General features: G+C 34.3%; 1 protein-coding gene across 1 annotated transcript; it reads right to left on the bottom strand.

Moving 5' to 3' along the window:
- Positions 1 to 1,077, bottom strand: LOC144975580 (uncharacterized). Its single transcript, XM_078919744.1, has one exon. The coding sequence runs from the start codon at positions 1,075 to 1,077 to the stop codon at positions 1 to 3; it is 1,077 nt and encodes a 358-aa protein (XP_078775870.1).
- Between the last annotated feature and the right edge of the window lie 14,032 nt (positions 1,078 to 15,109).

Below are 15,109 nucleotides of genomic sequence, written 5' to 3'. Positions count from 1 at the left end.
CTAACACGTACTAACGATACGATCAAACAAAGCTTTATAATTTGAACTATTTTTGTAGTAAATCATTATATTCAGAGCAGCATTCACCGACTCTAGTAAGAATGTAAAGGAAGCCAATACTTTATTGAGGTTCCTGTATACTCCATTGACTGAAAATCTTCTATCCAACCACATGATCATTTGCATTCCTACCGTGGGAAAGAAACAGATAATAAATAAGACTGAAATCATGACAACCATCTTAGAAACTTTCTGATCCTTGCTCGTCACATTTTTATCGTTACCATCTACGTTATCACTCGATTGATTATTTTTAGAAGTTTTCTTTTCTTTATTGTGTCCCTGGTAAGTCGACTTCATACGCCACTCTGATTTCTCTTTAAGTTTTGCCACAAGCAAAGCCGTTGATATAATAATGAAAATAAAAGCCGGTATGGCAATGAAAATATTTATCATTGGGTAAACGATGCTTTCAATTTCTTTTCTATTCTCTGAGAAAACAAGTCCAAGCATTGTTTTGTTATACACGGTATAAAACTTACTCCCTAGTCTGTTCGAATAGAATAGTGGAGCGATGGAAGCAAAGTTTAAGATGTAGCACGCTATAAGGTAAATTAAAATTCGTTTTCTTGTAATGATAGTTCTTATCTTTATAGGCATCCAGACACAAAGACATCGCTCAAAAGCGATAAAAGCCGTGATTAATGTTGTAATTTTTGTAAAAGCAACATGAGGCCATGCGCCGAGAAGATGTGAAACTTCGTCCGACTCGAAAGACAAATCTAATTGTCTAAACCAAGGATTCCTGGCAACTGACAGAAACAGAGAAGTGACGCAGGATCCAAAATCAGAAATGGCCAGAGCAAACAGGCTCAAGTTGATTGAATTTTTTTCGGCAAATCCCATTTTGTAAATAACGACCATGTTGATAGCGTTGCTGAGGACGCCAAGCATGTTGATGACGCCAAGTAAAATAGACCAATTGACAACACGGAAATAGAAAAAAAGCTCTTCACTGACAATAGGAGGCTGTACATTATTTTCACCACAGTCTTTAAAAGTTATGTTGCACTCCATTTTTATGAATTAAGTTTTAGTTTCTAGTATTCATAATCAATGACTAGAAAAAAGCATAGTGTTAAAGTTTTGTTTGCAGAAACCGTTCTGTATAGAAATTTTAAAAATCCTAAAGATGTTTAAAATTATCAGGTTTTTTGTTGCGCAATATCCACTAAACGTTCTCAAATAAGTTCACAATGAATCCCTAGCATCAACACTGAACACATAGGTCGAAGCATTTCCTTTCTTAGGCGATTTATAATTTTTTTTCCGACAGAGACAACCGTCAACGGTCAGGTACTAATGTTACACCTACATAAGATGAGAGAATGCGGGTAAAGTGCATTTTTCAAGGACTCAACTATGCGCCACTCGATTGGACTCGAACCCAGGACCTTCGATTTGAACGTATGAATTGTACTACAAGACCTGAAGGTTTGAGAGATTTATCAGCACACCATTCCTTGAAGAGTTTGGTGGCGGATTAGAGTTATACTTTATTGGGATTCATACACATGAAACACATCAACCTTTTCTGTTCAATGATTTTAATGGTCACTCTTTGATCGAACTGACATTGCATAGATCGGTCTTTTCTATGCTATGATTATTTTTTGGTCACCCGTTTGCGGACTTACATAGTACATATAGGCCTTTTCTAAACTATGATTTGGTGATCGCTCGTTCGGACGTCCGATTCACATTACACAGTATCCTGCGCTAGGGTTTGCTATTCTACAGTTACTTTTGAAATCACGGTGTATACAATGTTAACCAAATAGCACATACTGTGTCCTTTAAAATAATGGCAGTATTATCTGTATTATCATAGTATGACCCGGAACATAACGCAAACAACCAACTCTGCATTGTGCAATCAAGAATAGAAAGTGACGATTTTCAGCCTGCCATGGGTTTATATATCATCAAGAGTAATTTTTATAAGACAATCGAGAGTGGTTGTCAACACAGAATTATAGCCAAAATAAAGTAAGAAGTTTCATCAAATCTCATGCTTTGTATGAAGAGGTGGAATAGAAGATATTTTCCTTCTTAGTGTAAAAAGCGATTTCAAATGTTTATTATCTTAATTTCAAATTTCTTTTTCAACAAATGGATTACGCAGAAATAACAGTATCACCACTTTCGATAACAAACACAATTAGGTTTGGAACTGAAATTATGTTTAATATTGTAATATGCTTATGGTTTTTGTTGTTGTTATTCTTTTGTTTTATTTCTTTATTATCGATACACCAGGCGAGTGATATCTAACAAGTACCAAAGATACGATCTAACACGGCTTTATAATTTGAACTATTTCGTAGTAAATAATTATATTCAGAGCAGCATTTACCGACTCCAGTAGGAATGTAAAGGAAGAGAATACCAAATTCAGGTTCTTGTATACTCCATTGACTGAAAATCTTCTATCCAACCACATGATCATTTGCAATCCAACCGTGGGAAAGAAACAGACAATAAATAAGACTGAAATCATGACAACCATCTTAGAAACTTTCTGATCCTTGCTCGTCACATTTTTATCGTTACCATCTACGTTATCACTCGATTGATTATTTTTGGAAGTTTTCTTTTCTTTATTGTGTCCCTGGTAAGTCGACTTCATACGTCACTCTGATTTCTCTTTAAGTTTTGCCACAAGCAAAGCCATTGATATTATGATGAAAATAAAAGCGGACAAGGAGAAGAGAATAGTTATTGTTGGGTAAACGATGCTTTAAATTGCTTTTTTATTATCCGTGAAAACAATTCCGAGCACAGTATTAAAGTTTTGTTTGCAGAAACCTTTCTGTATTGAAAAAAAAATCCTGTTAGCATGTTTAAAGCTGTGATCTTTTATATAACGCAATATCCACTACACCTTCTCAAAGAACTTTACAATGAATCCCTAACTAACATCAACACTTAGCATATAGGACAATACATTTCTCCTGTATATATATATATATATATATATATATATATTATATATATATATATATATATATATATAGGTATATAGGTAGATAGATAGATTATAATCAAGGGTATTTTATGGTTGTCCGGCTTGTTTTACGTAAGACCGCGGCTTTGGCTGTCCGACACCAATCAGAATTAGTAGGTTGTGCTGCGTTCAGACAGTCTCTTGACCTTATTCCGTGGGTTGCCACACCCAATGTTTTATATTGATTGTACACAAGCCTGGCAACTTCTCTCTCAGTTTTGAGGGGTACAATATGTTAAATATCATTTGATGAATTAGATCTAATGTTACTTTTCAGAGAGATGATTTACAACGATAAAATATATCCCAAAACTATTACTATACATTTGACTGTTTCCATACCAGCCAAGTTCCCCTTCCAAGGATTGGACAAATCTAAGTAATCTCATTCCAAGACAAAGACAAAAAGCAGATTGCTAAACAGATATAGGGTTATTGAAGACACAGTAAGGTCAAAAGCTCCATCCAGTCTGTCGGCTGCCACCCAATGTCTTATAATGATAGTACACAAGCCTGTTAACTGCTCTCCCGATTTCGACAAAACGACACAGTACGTGACCTCCCTGGCCACTATGTAGCAATTACTATGAAAAATGTTTTTTTTTCTCTTTTTGAGGAAAATGTTTGTCTAAAATCAAAGCCCTATCTCCACTGAGTAAAAATGTTTTTTGAATTTTGAAAATCCATTCATAAATAAACAAGTTATGCAGTTTCAAAGGTGTCATATATTTGGATGACCGCAAAGAGAAAAAAACGCGAAAATATGGGACGCTTTTTCGGCATTTTTTTTCGACCTTTGGTTGTATCTTGCGTAATAAATGGATTAAAAGATTGAAACTTGAAGAGCAAATTAGGATGGTGTTTTGGGAAATACGGGAAAAGTACTCGTCATATTCATATGAAATTTTACAACCAAAAAGAAGAAATGTTCATGTATTACCTTGTCAGCGACAAAACCTCCATGCCCGGTAGTTTTAGAAATATTTTACTCCAAAGAGTAAAAATCTATTTTTAACGGCCTTCTGGTAATCGCACGAGTTTTGTCGCTTGACATAATCTACAATGACCTTTTTTCTAACTGTTTGCCAACTTTCAGTCATATTCATCGATAAACAGCGTCGTAATTAATTTTTTAAAATAGCATATACGAAACGGCTTCGTCCCATATTTTGACGCGAATTCGGGCACTTCGTGAGCGAAAAAGAGGCCCAAAGATTTGTGCGGGATAGTCATTGCTACACTATGGGAGGTCAGGAACTCTACCCAGAGTTTCGAGAAGACAACCTCGCCCCCCCCCCCCCCAGCGCCCACTCATCCCCCATGAGAAACCTAAATGTAAATAACATTTTAGAAATAACTTTAGAGTATCTCATTTGCCCAACAACCTATCATGTTTAGACGCTGGGTAACAAAGGGATAGAAAGGACATCATTCCCCCGTCAAGTCATAGAATTGAACGAACCAGTGTGCAGCATGTTGTATAACACTCGCCTTTGAACTTTTAGATCTCTTGTTCAGACCCGTTCTGAACGACTCAATGTTGGGTCCTTTGGAAAAAATCTTTACTTACATTCTTTCGCCCTACTTAGGTGTTAAATGAGTACCTGTCCATTAACATAGTTTTCTATGTCTATATCGTAAATAATGCAATATTATTGCTTTAAAGGCATCATGTCAGTTCATTGTATTAGGTGTTTCTGTTTGCTAGGAACCTACGTGCACTTATTTGCAGGTCAGATAACCCAATTCCTTATAGACTCAATGTTTTAAATGACGCATTTTGTCCATTACAACAACGTTAAACCCTTTGGAAAGCGAGTTTAGTGGATGTCGTTGAAAAGATGATTCTGTTATGACTCAAAAACGTGTCATACATTGCTACATTGTTACTTGTATTTACATTAAAGGAAAAAGATAATCTAATTTATCTCATTCTAAAATACTTTATATTAAATGATACGGAAACAAAATACAGAGGCTAAGGAGAAAGAGTTATGCTATTTTGATATCCTATTTAACCAGAAGATGCGAAGACATATTTGCATAGTTTATTGGATAACAATCAAGCGATTAGAAAAGTACCACAAGGCAATTGAGTATTAGTCAAATTGCTCAATAAATATTTTGTGATGTCTGCATGTTGGTTTTAAAGAAGTCCAATTTAAGCATTAAAATATGGAGTTTGGCAGAGTAATGTACATAAATCGTTAAATATCAACCCTCCAATGTTTATCTTTTTACCAACATAAATAAAGCATGATCATGTTATTCATTACACTTAAATTTGCTAGGAACAATTTTCAATAATTTAATCAATAAAATTGAAATATGATTTACACATTGAGGAAACGTATTTATTTTTCAAATTACCAGTGGTGTTGATAACTCTCATTATTCTATTCCATTATTTGTCTAAATACTGTACAATATCATTATCATGTGATATTTTTCGATATAAATTATTTGTTGAATAATATTTACAGTCATTTAGATAACCCAAAGGAATATTGCAAAATTCTTTTTATTGATTTTTCTTCGGCATTCAATACGATTGGGCTCCATTTACTTTTTGAAAAGCTGCAATGTTTGAATATAAATCTACAATTGATTTCCTGGGTTTTAGACTTTCTATTAGGGAGAACACAATTTGAAGAAATTTATGGAAACAAATCTAATAAAATAAGTAATAAATCAGGAGCCCCTGAAGGGTGTGTTCTCTCACCTAGCCTCTTTACGGTTTACACAAATGGCTGAACAAGTGACTTGGTCCCAATTTTAAAATTTGCCGATGACACTGCCTTTCAAGGGTTAATATTAAATGTTGTCGAAACGGTATACAGATATGAGATCGACAGATTTGTTGGTTGGTTTGAAGATAACTCCCTGAAATTAAATTTAGGAAAAACCAAAAAATGATTTTTGATTTCAAAAAGAACACGAATTCCATCAGTCCGCTCAAAATTAACAATCAAGTTTACAATTATTTTGGGTATTTTAATTGACAATAATTTGCAGTGGCATTTACAAACCGATGCTGGGATCACTAAATTGAACAAAAGAATGTATTTTACTCGGAAACTTTCAGAATTTGATATAGACAAAACCTTATGCAACCTTTATTATAGATCTGTTTTGGAGACCGTTATTACTATTTGTATTACAGCATGGTGTGGAAATGCTAGTATTTGCGACATTAAGGAAATTGATCGGATCATTAATAAAGCCAGGAGTTATATTCACCCAATTTCAAATGTGGAAGAACTGTTCAAGAGATTCTGTCTAGATCTATGTAAAATGGACAAAGTTATGAAGGATGGGGATTACCCCCTTTACAAATATATTAAGTTCTTCACGAGGAGCCGTCGCGTTTTAAATATAGAAACAAAGACAACACGTCACCTTAATTCATTTTTACCACATAGTGTTCGAATTTTAACGCGCAATGCAGACAGACTAGCCAGACTCGGATCAACACTTTTACAACCATCAATTCCAGTATCCTTAGACACAGCGAATCAAATAATCAAAACAAATAACAGAGAAGAATGGATGAACAGTTGGGCAATGAGTACCACGGGTATATATATATATATATATATATATATATATATATTTTATTTTTTTTCCCCATATGACCACTACTGTAAAGACTGATAGCCTAAATAAGCTCAGAAGACACCAGCAAAGCATCATCTTTCAACTAAGAACACAACACATACCGCTCAACAGTCAATTAAGCAAAATTACAAAAGACACATCCCCTTCCTGCCCCCTATGTCAACACCCCAATGAAACAGTAACACAACACTTGCTTGAATGTCAACCTCTTGAAGACCTAAGACGCACATTCCACCCACCAAATCCAATCATCAGTAAAACACTTCATAGTCACCTGGAATAACTACATAAGACGTCTAACTTCTACGTCATGGCACAAGACCGAAGGGCTAGAGCTCAGGTGGTTGCTGGTACGGATAAGATAAGTAAGTAAGTAAGTTACGCGCAACTGGTATTTACAATAAATATTATTATTTTTTAAAATATAGACTGCACACACAATTTCGGACAAGAGACCAGAAAATTCTCAATTTGTAAAATTATTTTATAAAGTATCGCTATTATCTAACTCTCAATTCCATACTTTTATATTTTTATGAATTTACACAGTGGTCATAGGGACAACCTATTTCACTTTGTAATATATATATATATATATATATATATTGTCCCCATAAATTATATATAACTTTATATTTATACATTTTTATTCATGCCACGTAGGTAAGCGATTTCTTTTCTTCTAAAATATGAATTGATTGTGTTACATATGTTGCCCACTTTGTCTATTGGGTGAATTTAAGAAAGATAAAATTAAATTTATTGTATTCAATTAATTCTTTTCATTTATTAGTCTTCTTCTTCTTCTTCTTCTTCTTCTTCTTCTTCTTCTTCTTCTTCTTCTTCTTCTTCTTCTTCTTCTTCTTCTTCTTCTTCTTTTATTATTATTATTATTATTATTATATTATTATTATTATTATTATTATTATTATTATTATTATTATTATTATTATTATTATTATTATTATTATTATTATTATTATTATTATTATTATTATTATTATTATTATTATTATTATTATTATTATTATTATTATTATTATTATTATTATTATTATTATTATTATTATTATTATTATTATTATTATTATTATTATTATTATTATTGTTATTATTATTATCATTATTATCATTATTATTATTATTATTATTATTATTATTATTATTATTATTATTATTATTATATTATTATTATTATTATTATTATTATTATTATTATTATCATTATTATTGTTATTATTATTATTATTTTTATTATTATTTTGTTTGCTTTGGGCTATCATCAATTTTACATGTTTTGATATGATTATTGGAAATTCTATGTCAATGTATTTGTTATAATGTAGGCAATTGCCTAAAATATACTGTTGAACCTGTGACATTTCAGCTAAAGAAATATCTTATTGAGTAACGTAACATAACATAACATAACATAACATAACATATGGTATAGGGCAAAATAGGATAATATCCCTTGAAAGCCCTTAATATTAATAGTAATGCCATAAATCTATTGATTAAAGATTACAATATTTTTAGTGATACACGTGGTTAAGATAGTATATCAGCTTAAATGTACTCATGGCAATGTGGTGTATAAACATATATCTTTAACTGTGACATGCAAAGCACACACACACACACACACACACACACACATACAGACACACACACACACAGACACACACACACATTTAAAAAAACAACTTTCTTTTTACCGACCATTTTCACGATTTTCATTGAAATTCTATGTCATACCGACCCATCCCACAAATCGAGTGTTTTCATTCAAAATTGATAGCAATGAGGCAATGTTATCGATCTACATTATTCTGTCGAGAAAAACAGGCTTATCTTATGAATGAGTTTTTGGCTATAGGTTATGGCGGATATTGTAAGACACGTTTGTACAAAAAGCGACGTCTCACAGGCGACTGATACTGTATGGCATGGAAATACGGTTCCATAAGGCTTACTGGGGATTAAATGAAATGATGTTAAGCTAGTTTAGTATGGTAATTTCGTGAAAATGCGCTACATAAATGCTCATATTTATATATTTATTTATTTACCTAGTTCATCATTGCATAGTTTGGCTGTGTTGGACCATTTTATGTATAGTGCGAGCAAAAGAAAAATAATAAATAAAACGAACATATTTATATAGGTAATTTTCATGGATATACCATGCCCAACGCGCTTCATACTATTTTGTGTATTCCAGCAGCTTGCCATTTGAATCAACATTTCTATTTCAAAGAGTACCGGTCTCTTTTTAAGCGTCCGAGCAATCTCAATAGAGAGCAAAGAAAGAGAACGACGTGGAAAGTGAAATCATATTCAGATAGAGGGAGGGAAGGGGGGGGGGGAAGGTGTGTAAAGGATACAGCAGGTATTTTTTTCAATCAAGCATTTATATAGGACGAAATCCACTAAAGTACTAAAAGGGGTCCCTGACCAGCAGCAACACTAAACATGTTGGACGTGACTTGACGCCCGTTAGGCGATCTTACAATATTTTCGGACAGAGACAACGCTGTTAACGGCCAGGTAGGCTACTCATTTTACACCTGAATTTGATTAGAGAATGTGAGTAAAGAACCTTGATCCAAGGACTCAACTGTGCGCCGTGCGAGGCTTGAACCTAGGACCTTCCGATCCGAAAGCGAGTGGCATACCACAAGATCATATAGCCGCACATGGTAAGTAACATCTCTGCTCACCAGAAAGACACAAAACGTATACATTGATCCAAGTTTATACTTTTGAACGTGGATTAGTTCAATTTTAGACATATGAATTTTCTATTTGGTGACCACATATCACATAGGTATTCTTCTCTTTGTACATGGTCACAGCATCTTTTTATTATTTTGTTTTGTTCACAGCATCTTAAAAATTCAAATAGTGTGAGTCTCAACAAAAAATAAAAGCACCGTCAACTTCGGTCACTTTGGCTATTTACCTTGGACAAGTTAGAGTTTTATTCATTCTGTAGCAATCATTTACTGGAATAAAAAGTCACATCTTTTTACCAGGGCAATAAATTCAACAAGACGGATTATTCAAAATGCTCCAAAATGAATTGAGGCGAAGATTTCCTTTGAAGTAAAATTATATTTTTTTGGAAGTTTTAAGACAAAACAAAATTGTAAAAAGAAATGGGGAAAAACAGAAAAAAAGAGATAAAAGGAAGGTAAAACGAAACAAGAAGAACGACAATAAGTGAGACTGCAATTGGTAACCAATATTGTGGCATAATTAAATTTATTCACGGAGTGCATGATTATAAAAGAAAAAAATGGATTTCAAACATTAACATTGGAATGATAATTGGATGTTGTGATGGTCCGTTGGCTGGACAAGAAAAAATAAAGTAAGAAATGAACGGATTCGAACCTTGACTGAAGTGAAGAACGTATCGATAAAGATGAGAGAAGATAGATTGAAAAGAGGGAGTACGTGGAAAAGAAAGCATTCATTTTACAATTATCGGGAGATAGCAAAAAGAGACGCTCGAGGACTAGATGGTTGGGTAGGGCAAAGGAGAATATGATGAGAGTAGGGTGCAAAACTGGGTCTCTTAAAAACGCAACTTTCAGGAGAGACAAAAAACTGTTTGAAATTCACAATAATCCTTGGATAGTCATGAAATCTACTAATCTTTTGTACAACGTGGCGAGAAAAACGATGGTGATGTTTTTGAGACGATATATTGCTTGGATTATGAGTTATCAAAGTCCCGATAGTTTGAAAGTATTTTAATGGAAGCAAGACCATCGTATGTTGAAAGAACAGAACTAAACTCTCGTGACTCCGAGTTACGACAGTTTTGTGCCATTATCGCCATAAAATAGAAAAATATATTATTAGTTACTATACCTGAGACAAGTTCTAAGAGCCATAGGGTTGATTACTTCTTCTTCTTCTTCTTCTTCTTCTTCTTCTTCTTCTTCTTCTTCTTCTTCTTCTTCTTCTTCTTCTTCTTCTTCTTCTTCTTCTTCTTCTTCTTCTTCTTCTTCTTCATATTATTATTTTTATTAGTAGTAGTATTATTATTCCCCCCCCCCCCTTCCTCATCCTTCGCCTCCCCTTTTTCCATACCAATTCCATCTCTACTTTTTCTCCTCATTTGCATTATCCTCATACTCCTATTCTTCTCTTTCTACTCCGTCTCCTTCTCCTCCTCCTCTTCTTTATCTTCTTCTTCTTCATCTTCTTCTTCTTCTTCTTCTTCTTCTTCTTCTTCTTCTTCTCTCCCTCCTCCTACTCCTCCTCCCTGTTTTTTTCATCCTACTCTTTTCTTCCTCCTCCTCACTCTCCTTCTCCTCCTCCTTTGTCGGCTCCTTCTCCTCCTTCATCATCATTATTATCATCATCATCATCATCATCATCATCATCATCATCATCATCATCATCATCATCATCATCATCATCATCACCATTTCCTTTTTCTTCTCCTCCTCCTCCACCTCCTCCTCCTTCTTTGTTTTCTTCTTCTTCCTCTTTATCTTCGTCTATACTTGATGGATCTACAGATCCTCTCATAGGTTCAATAAGTTTTCATGAGCCCGAAGGCACAATGTTTCTCTGGGACTCAAGAAAAACTAGAAAAGATCAGACCTTATCCAAAATCCACATCATGTGTGGACATCCTTAATAATAATGATAATAATAATAATAATAATAATAATAATAATAATAATAATAATAATAATAATAATAATAATAATAATAATAATAATAATAATAATGATAATAATAATAATAATGCTGAAAACTTATATAGCGCTATAACTCCGAGACAACAGACTCTAAGCGCTTAAATTACAAATTACTTTGGCTGACACATACTCATTCACACACACAAGCATACACACACACACAGACACACAACTCACAATAGAAACAGACAGACCTATCTTGCTTCTCATAACATATACTAAAGACGAAACATATGTTTTAAGCGAACGTTTAAAAATAGACAAAGATTCTTTTTCACGAATGGTCTGCGGTAAGGCGTTCCAAACAGAGGGTCCGAAATGAGAAAAGAATCTCATTCCAGCATTTTTCCGTATTCGAGGGACAACTAGTTTGGTGGAATCACTGGCCGAACGTAAGGGGCGGGGTTTTGAATATAATATTTCAATTAGTTCCGAAATGTAGGAAGGGGCAGTACCTTAAAGACAACGATACACTAAAACACAAGCTTTGAATTTTATCCTTTTCTCAACAGGCAGCCAATGCAGGTCATGAAGCAGAGGTCTGACAGAATCGCACCTACGCTTCATGAATTCAAGTCTGGCAGCGCTGTTTTGGACAATCTGAAGACGTCTCAAATTATATTGGAAACGCCAAACAACAGAGCATTGCAATAATCCAATTTCGATAGTACGAGGGACACAACCAGGTGTTTGGTCACATCCTCAGATATGAACCGTCTAATGGAAGCAATCTTTTGTAGTTGGAAAAAAGAGAGATCTATCCAAATTATTAACCTGATGCTCCATCGACAGTCCAGAGTCTAAGAATGTGCCAAGGTTTTTCACTTTATCAACAATTTGAATGGAGGCATCCCCAGCTTCAAATCTGTTTCCCTTTTCCACTTCCTGTTCACAACATACAGCACCTCTGTCTTATCATCATTTAGTTTCAGTCTGTTCTCATTCATCCATTTCTTAACACTTTGGATACAATTCTTACTATCGGCTGATACTTCTTGTAAATTTCTCGTATTGGAAACGCAGTACAATTGCGTATCATCGGCATATTGGTGGTAAGACAGACCTAAACTTTTGATGATCTTAGACAGAGGTCCAACGTACAGAACAAAAAGAACGGGTCCAAGTACTGAACCCTGGGGAACCCCACAATCAATAATGATTTCCTCAGATCTATATTCATTCACCGTAATAATCTGTTTACGATTAAACAAATATGACCTAAACCAATCAAGCGCTGCACCAGACACGCCATAAGTAATTTCAAGACGTTTGAGGAGAAGATTGTGATCAATAGTATCAAAAGCAGACGATAGGTCAAGCAAATTCAGCAAAGAACATGAACCATTGTCTATAACAAAGAGGAGATCATTAACAACCCTAACAAGTGCGGTTTCCGTCGAATGATGTTGCCTATAAGCCGACTGAAATTTTTCTTCAAGACAATTATTTTTAAGATGAGACAGTAATTGTTTCAAAACAAGCTTTTCTAAGATTTTAGAGAGAAAAGGAAGATTAGAGACAGGGCGATAGATTTTTAAGTTCTCTTCATCTAGATCAGGTTTTTTTCAAAAGGGGTTTGACATGAGCAACTTTGTAAATGTCTGGTACAGCACCTGACTGCAGCGAATTATTAACAATACATGTAAATGGTGTTAAAATTACATCAATGCACTTTTTTAGAATGGCCGTATTTATGGAGTCTAAATCACAACTTTTAGTTGGAGACGACATAATGCAGTCACGTAAGTCAGCTTCAGTGATCAGTGAAAAATATGTTAACGAATCACCATGAAACTTGTCAAATGTTGTTTGGATCGATTCAGATGAGAGTTCTTCCCTGATGGTATCCGTTTTTTCTTTAAAATATTGACCAAAGCGAGTTGGTAGATCTGCACGATCGATTAAAGATGGGAGAGATGCTTGCGTCTGTTGTCCCAGCAGTTCCTTGGTCAAGGCAAATAATTGCCTTGAACGCTCGACGTTTTTCAGGCTGTCTTCATAGAATTTCTTTTTGGCCCTGAAATTGACTGCTTTCGCGTCATTTCTAGCCGCGATGTACAATTTTTGTCAACAGCATCTCTGGACTTGAGCCATTTTCTTTCTGCCCGCCTCCTGGCTAATCCATTCAATTTCATTTCGGTATTATACCAGGGTGCTTGACATCTCACCCTTACTGTTCTGGTTTTTAAGGGAGCATGCTTGTCCACCGTACCAACAATCGACTCTTGGAGACCATATGCATCATGTTTATTTTCAACGTTATGGTCAAGGTCTTGTTTAAAAATGTTCATGTTTATATTCTTCATATTCAGAGATGTTATCATCTTTTTTATTTCAAGCTTCACTGGGAATAAAACGCAACACACAATTAAATGATGGTCCGATATTAATTTATCAATATTCATGACAGGTGAAGAGAGAGAATGTTCAATGTCTGTAATGACATGATCTATAGTGTGGCCATGGTTGTTTGTAGGACCGCTTACGAGTTGAATAGAATTGTTTGAATCAATAAGCTCCCGGAATACTTTGGATTCATTTTTGTTTCCGAAATAATCAATGTTAAAATCACCCATAAAAATATTATGCTTTTTGTTAATGGATTGAATAGACATAAATTCTCCGAACTGTGATAAAAATTCAATTGTTGGTATTTTATTTTGTTGGCTTGGTGGTGGGCGGTAAATACAGTGAAACGACTTTTTGAAATTATTTGTATGAATGGCAAATCCAGTGTACTCAAAACTTCTAAGATCATCGTGGTGCAATGATATCTTATCAAGGAGAGACAAGTTGTAAATAATTGCAATTCCATCTCCTTTCCTACCAAGGCGTGGAAATGATTTAATACAAAAGCCTTCGGGTGTAATTGATTTCAGGACTGGGTCATCATATGAATGATTAAGCCATGTTTCCAAGATGACAAAAATAGTAATTTATGATCTTCAATTATGTCAATTATCTCTTGAGTTTTATTACGGCACGATCTAACGTTAAGTCATCCAATTTTTTTAAATTACTTGCAGGTTGTTGTTGTTGTTGTTGTTGTTGTTGTTGTTGTTGTTGTTGTTGTTGTTGTTGTTGTTTTTGTTGCTCAAAACGGTGCTGTTGCTGCAAGTTGTTGTCACGGTGGTCGTTAATTTCATGCTGATTGTCACGAACAGTGTTGACATTTGACAAGGATCGATGAGGAGTATTCATTGAAGTGATTATATTGGATGGAGGATGAGTGTTGATAAATTGAAGCGAGGATCGAGGTCGTAGGGGTTGGCCGGTGACCAATGACGGTGGTAGTAGGGCGTTGTTTTCGTCTACCCCCTCGAAGTCTGTTCATAAAATAAGTATTATAAATAGATCTATGAACATTGTAGTTGTTAAAAGTTGTAAAATAAAGCACAGTGAATAAAGTTTCCAATATGGCTGTAAACAAATAGGATTTTAAAACTATGTTCGACTTTGGAAAATCCATAGTTAAAATTTTAAAATTTCAGAAAAATCCTCTGTTAGAAATCGTTAAAATGTATATCAATTAAACCACAAGACTATCACAAATTAGATGTTATTAAAATCCAGGCAAAATGTCAGATAAAAATCACTCAAAACACGTAATTCTAAGAGCAAAACGATAACAAGACCGGCCGGTCAGGCGTGTTTCTACCAAGTATGTATGTATGTATGTATGTATGTATGTATGTATGTA

This window comes from Berghia stephanieae, chromosome 6 (assembly GCF_034508935.2).
Source record: "Berghia stephanieae isolate SIO BIC M18660-M18661 chromosome 6, UCSD_Bste_1.3, whole genome shotgun sequence".
In the NCBI taxonomy this organism is placed as follows: domain Eukaryota; kingdom Metazoa; phylum Mollusca; class Gastropoda; order Nudibranchia; family Aeolidiidae; genus Berghia; species Berghia stephanieae.
Note: the sequence above shows the minus strand (reverse complement) of the source record. Positions and strands in the feature narration are given on the sequence as shown.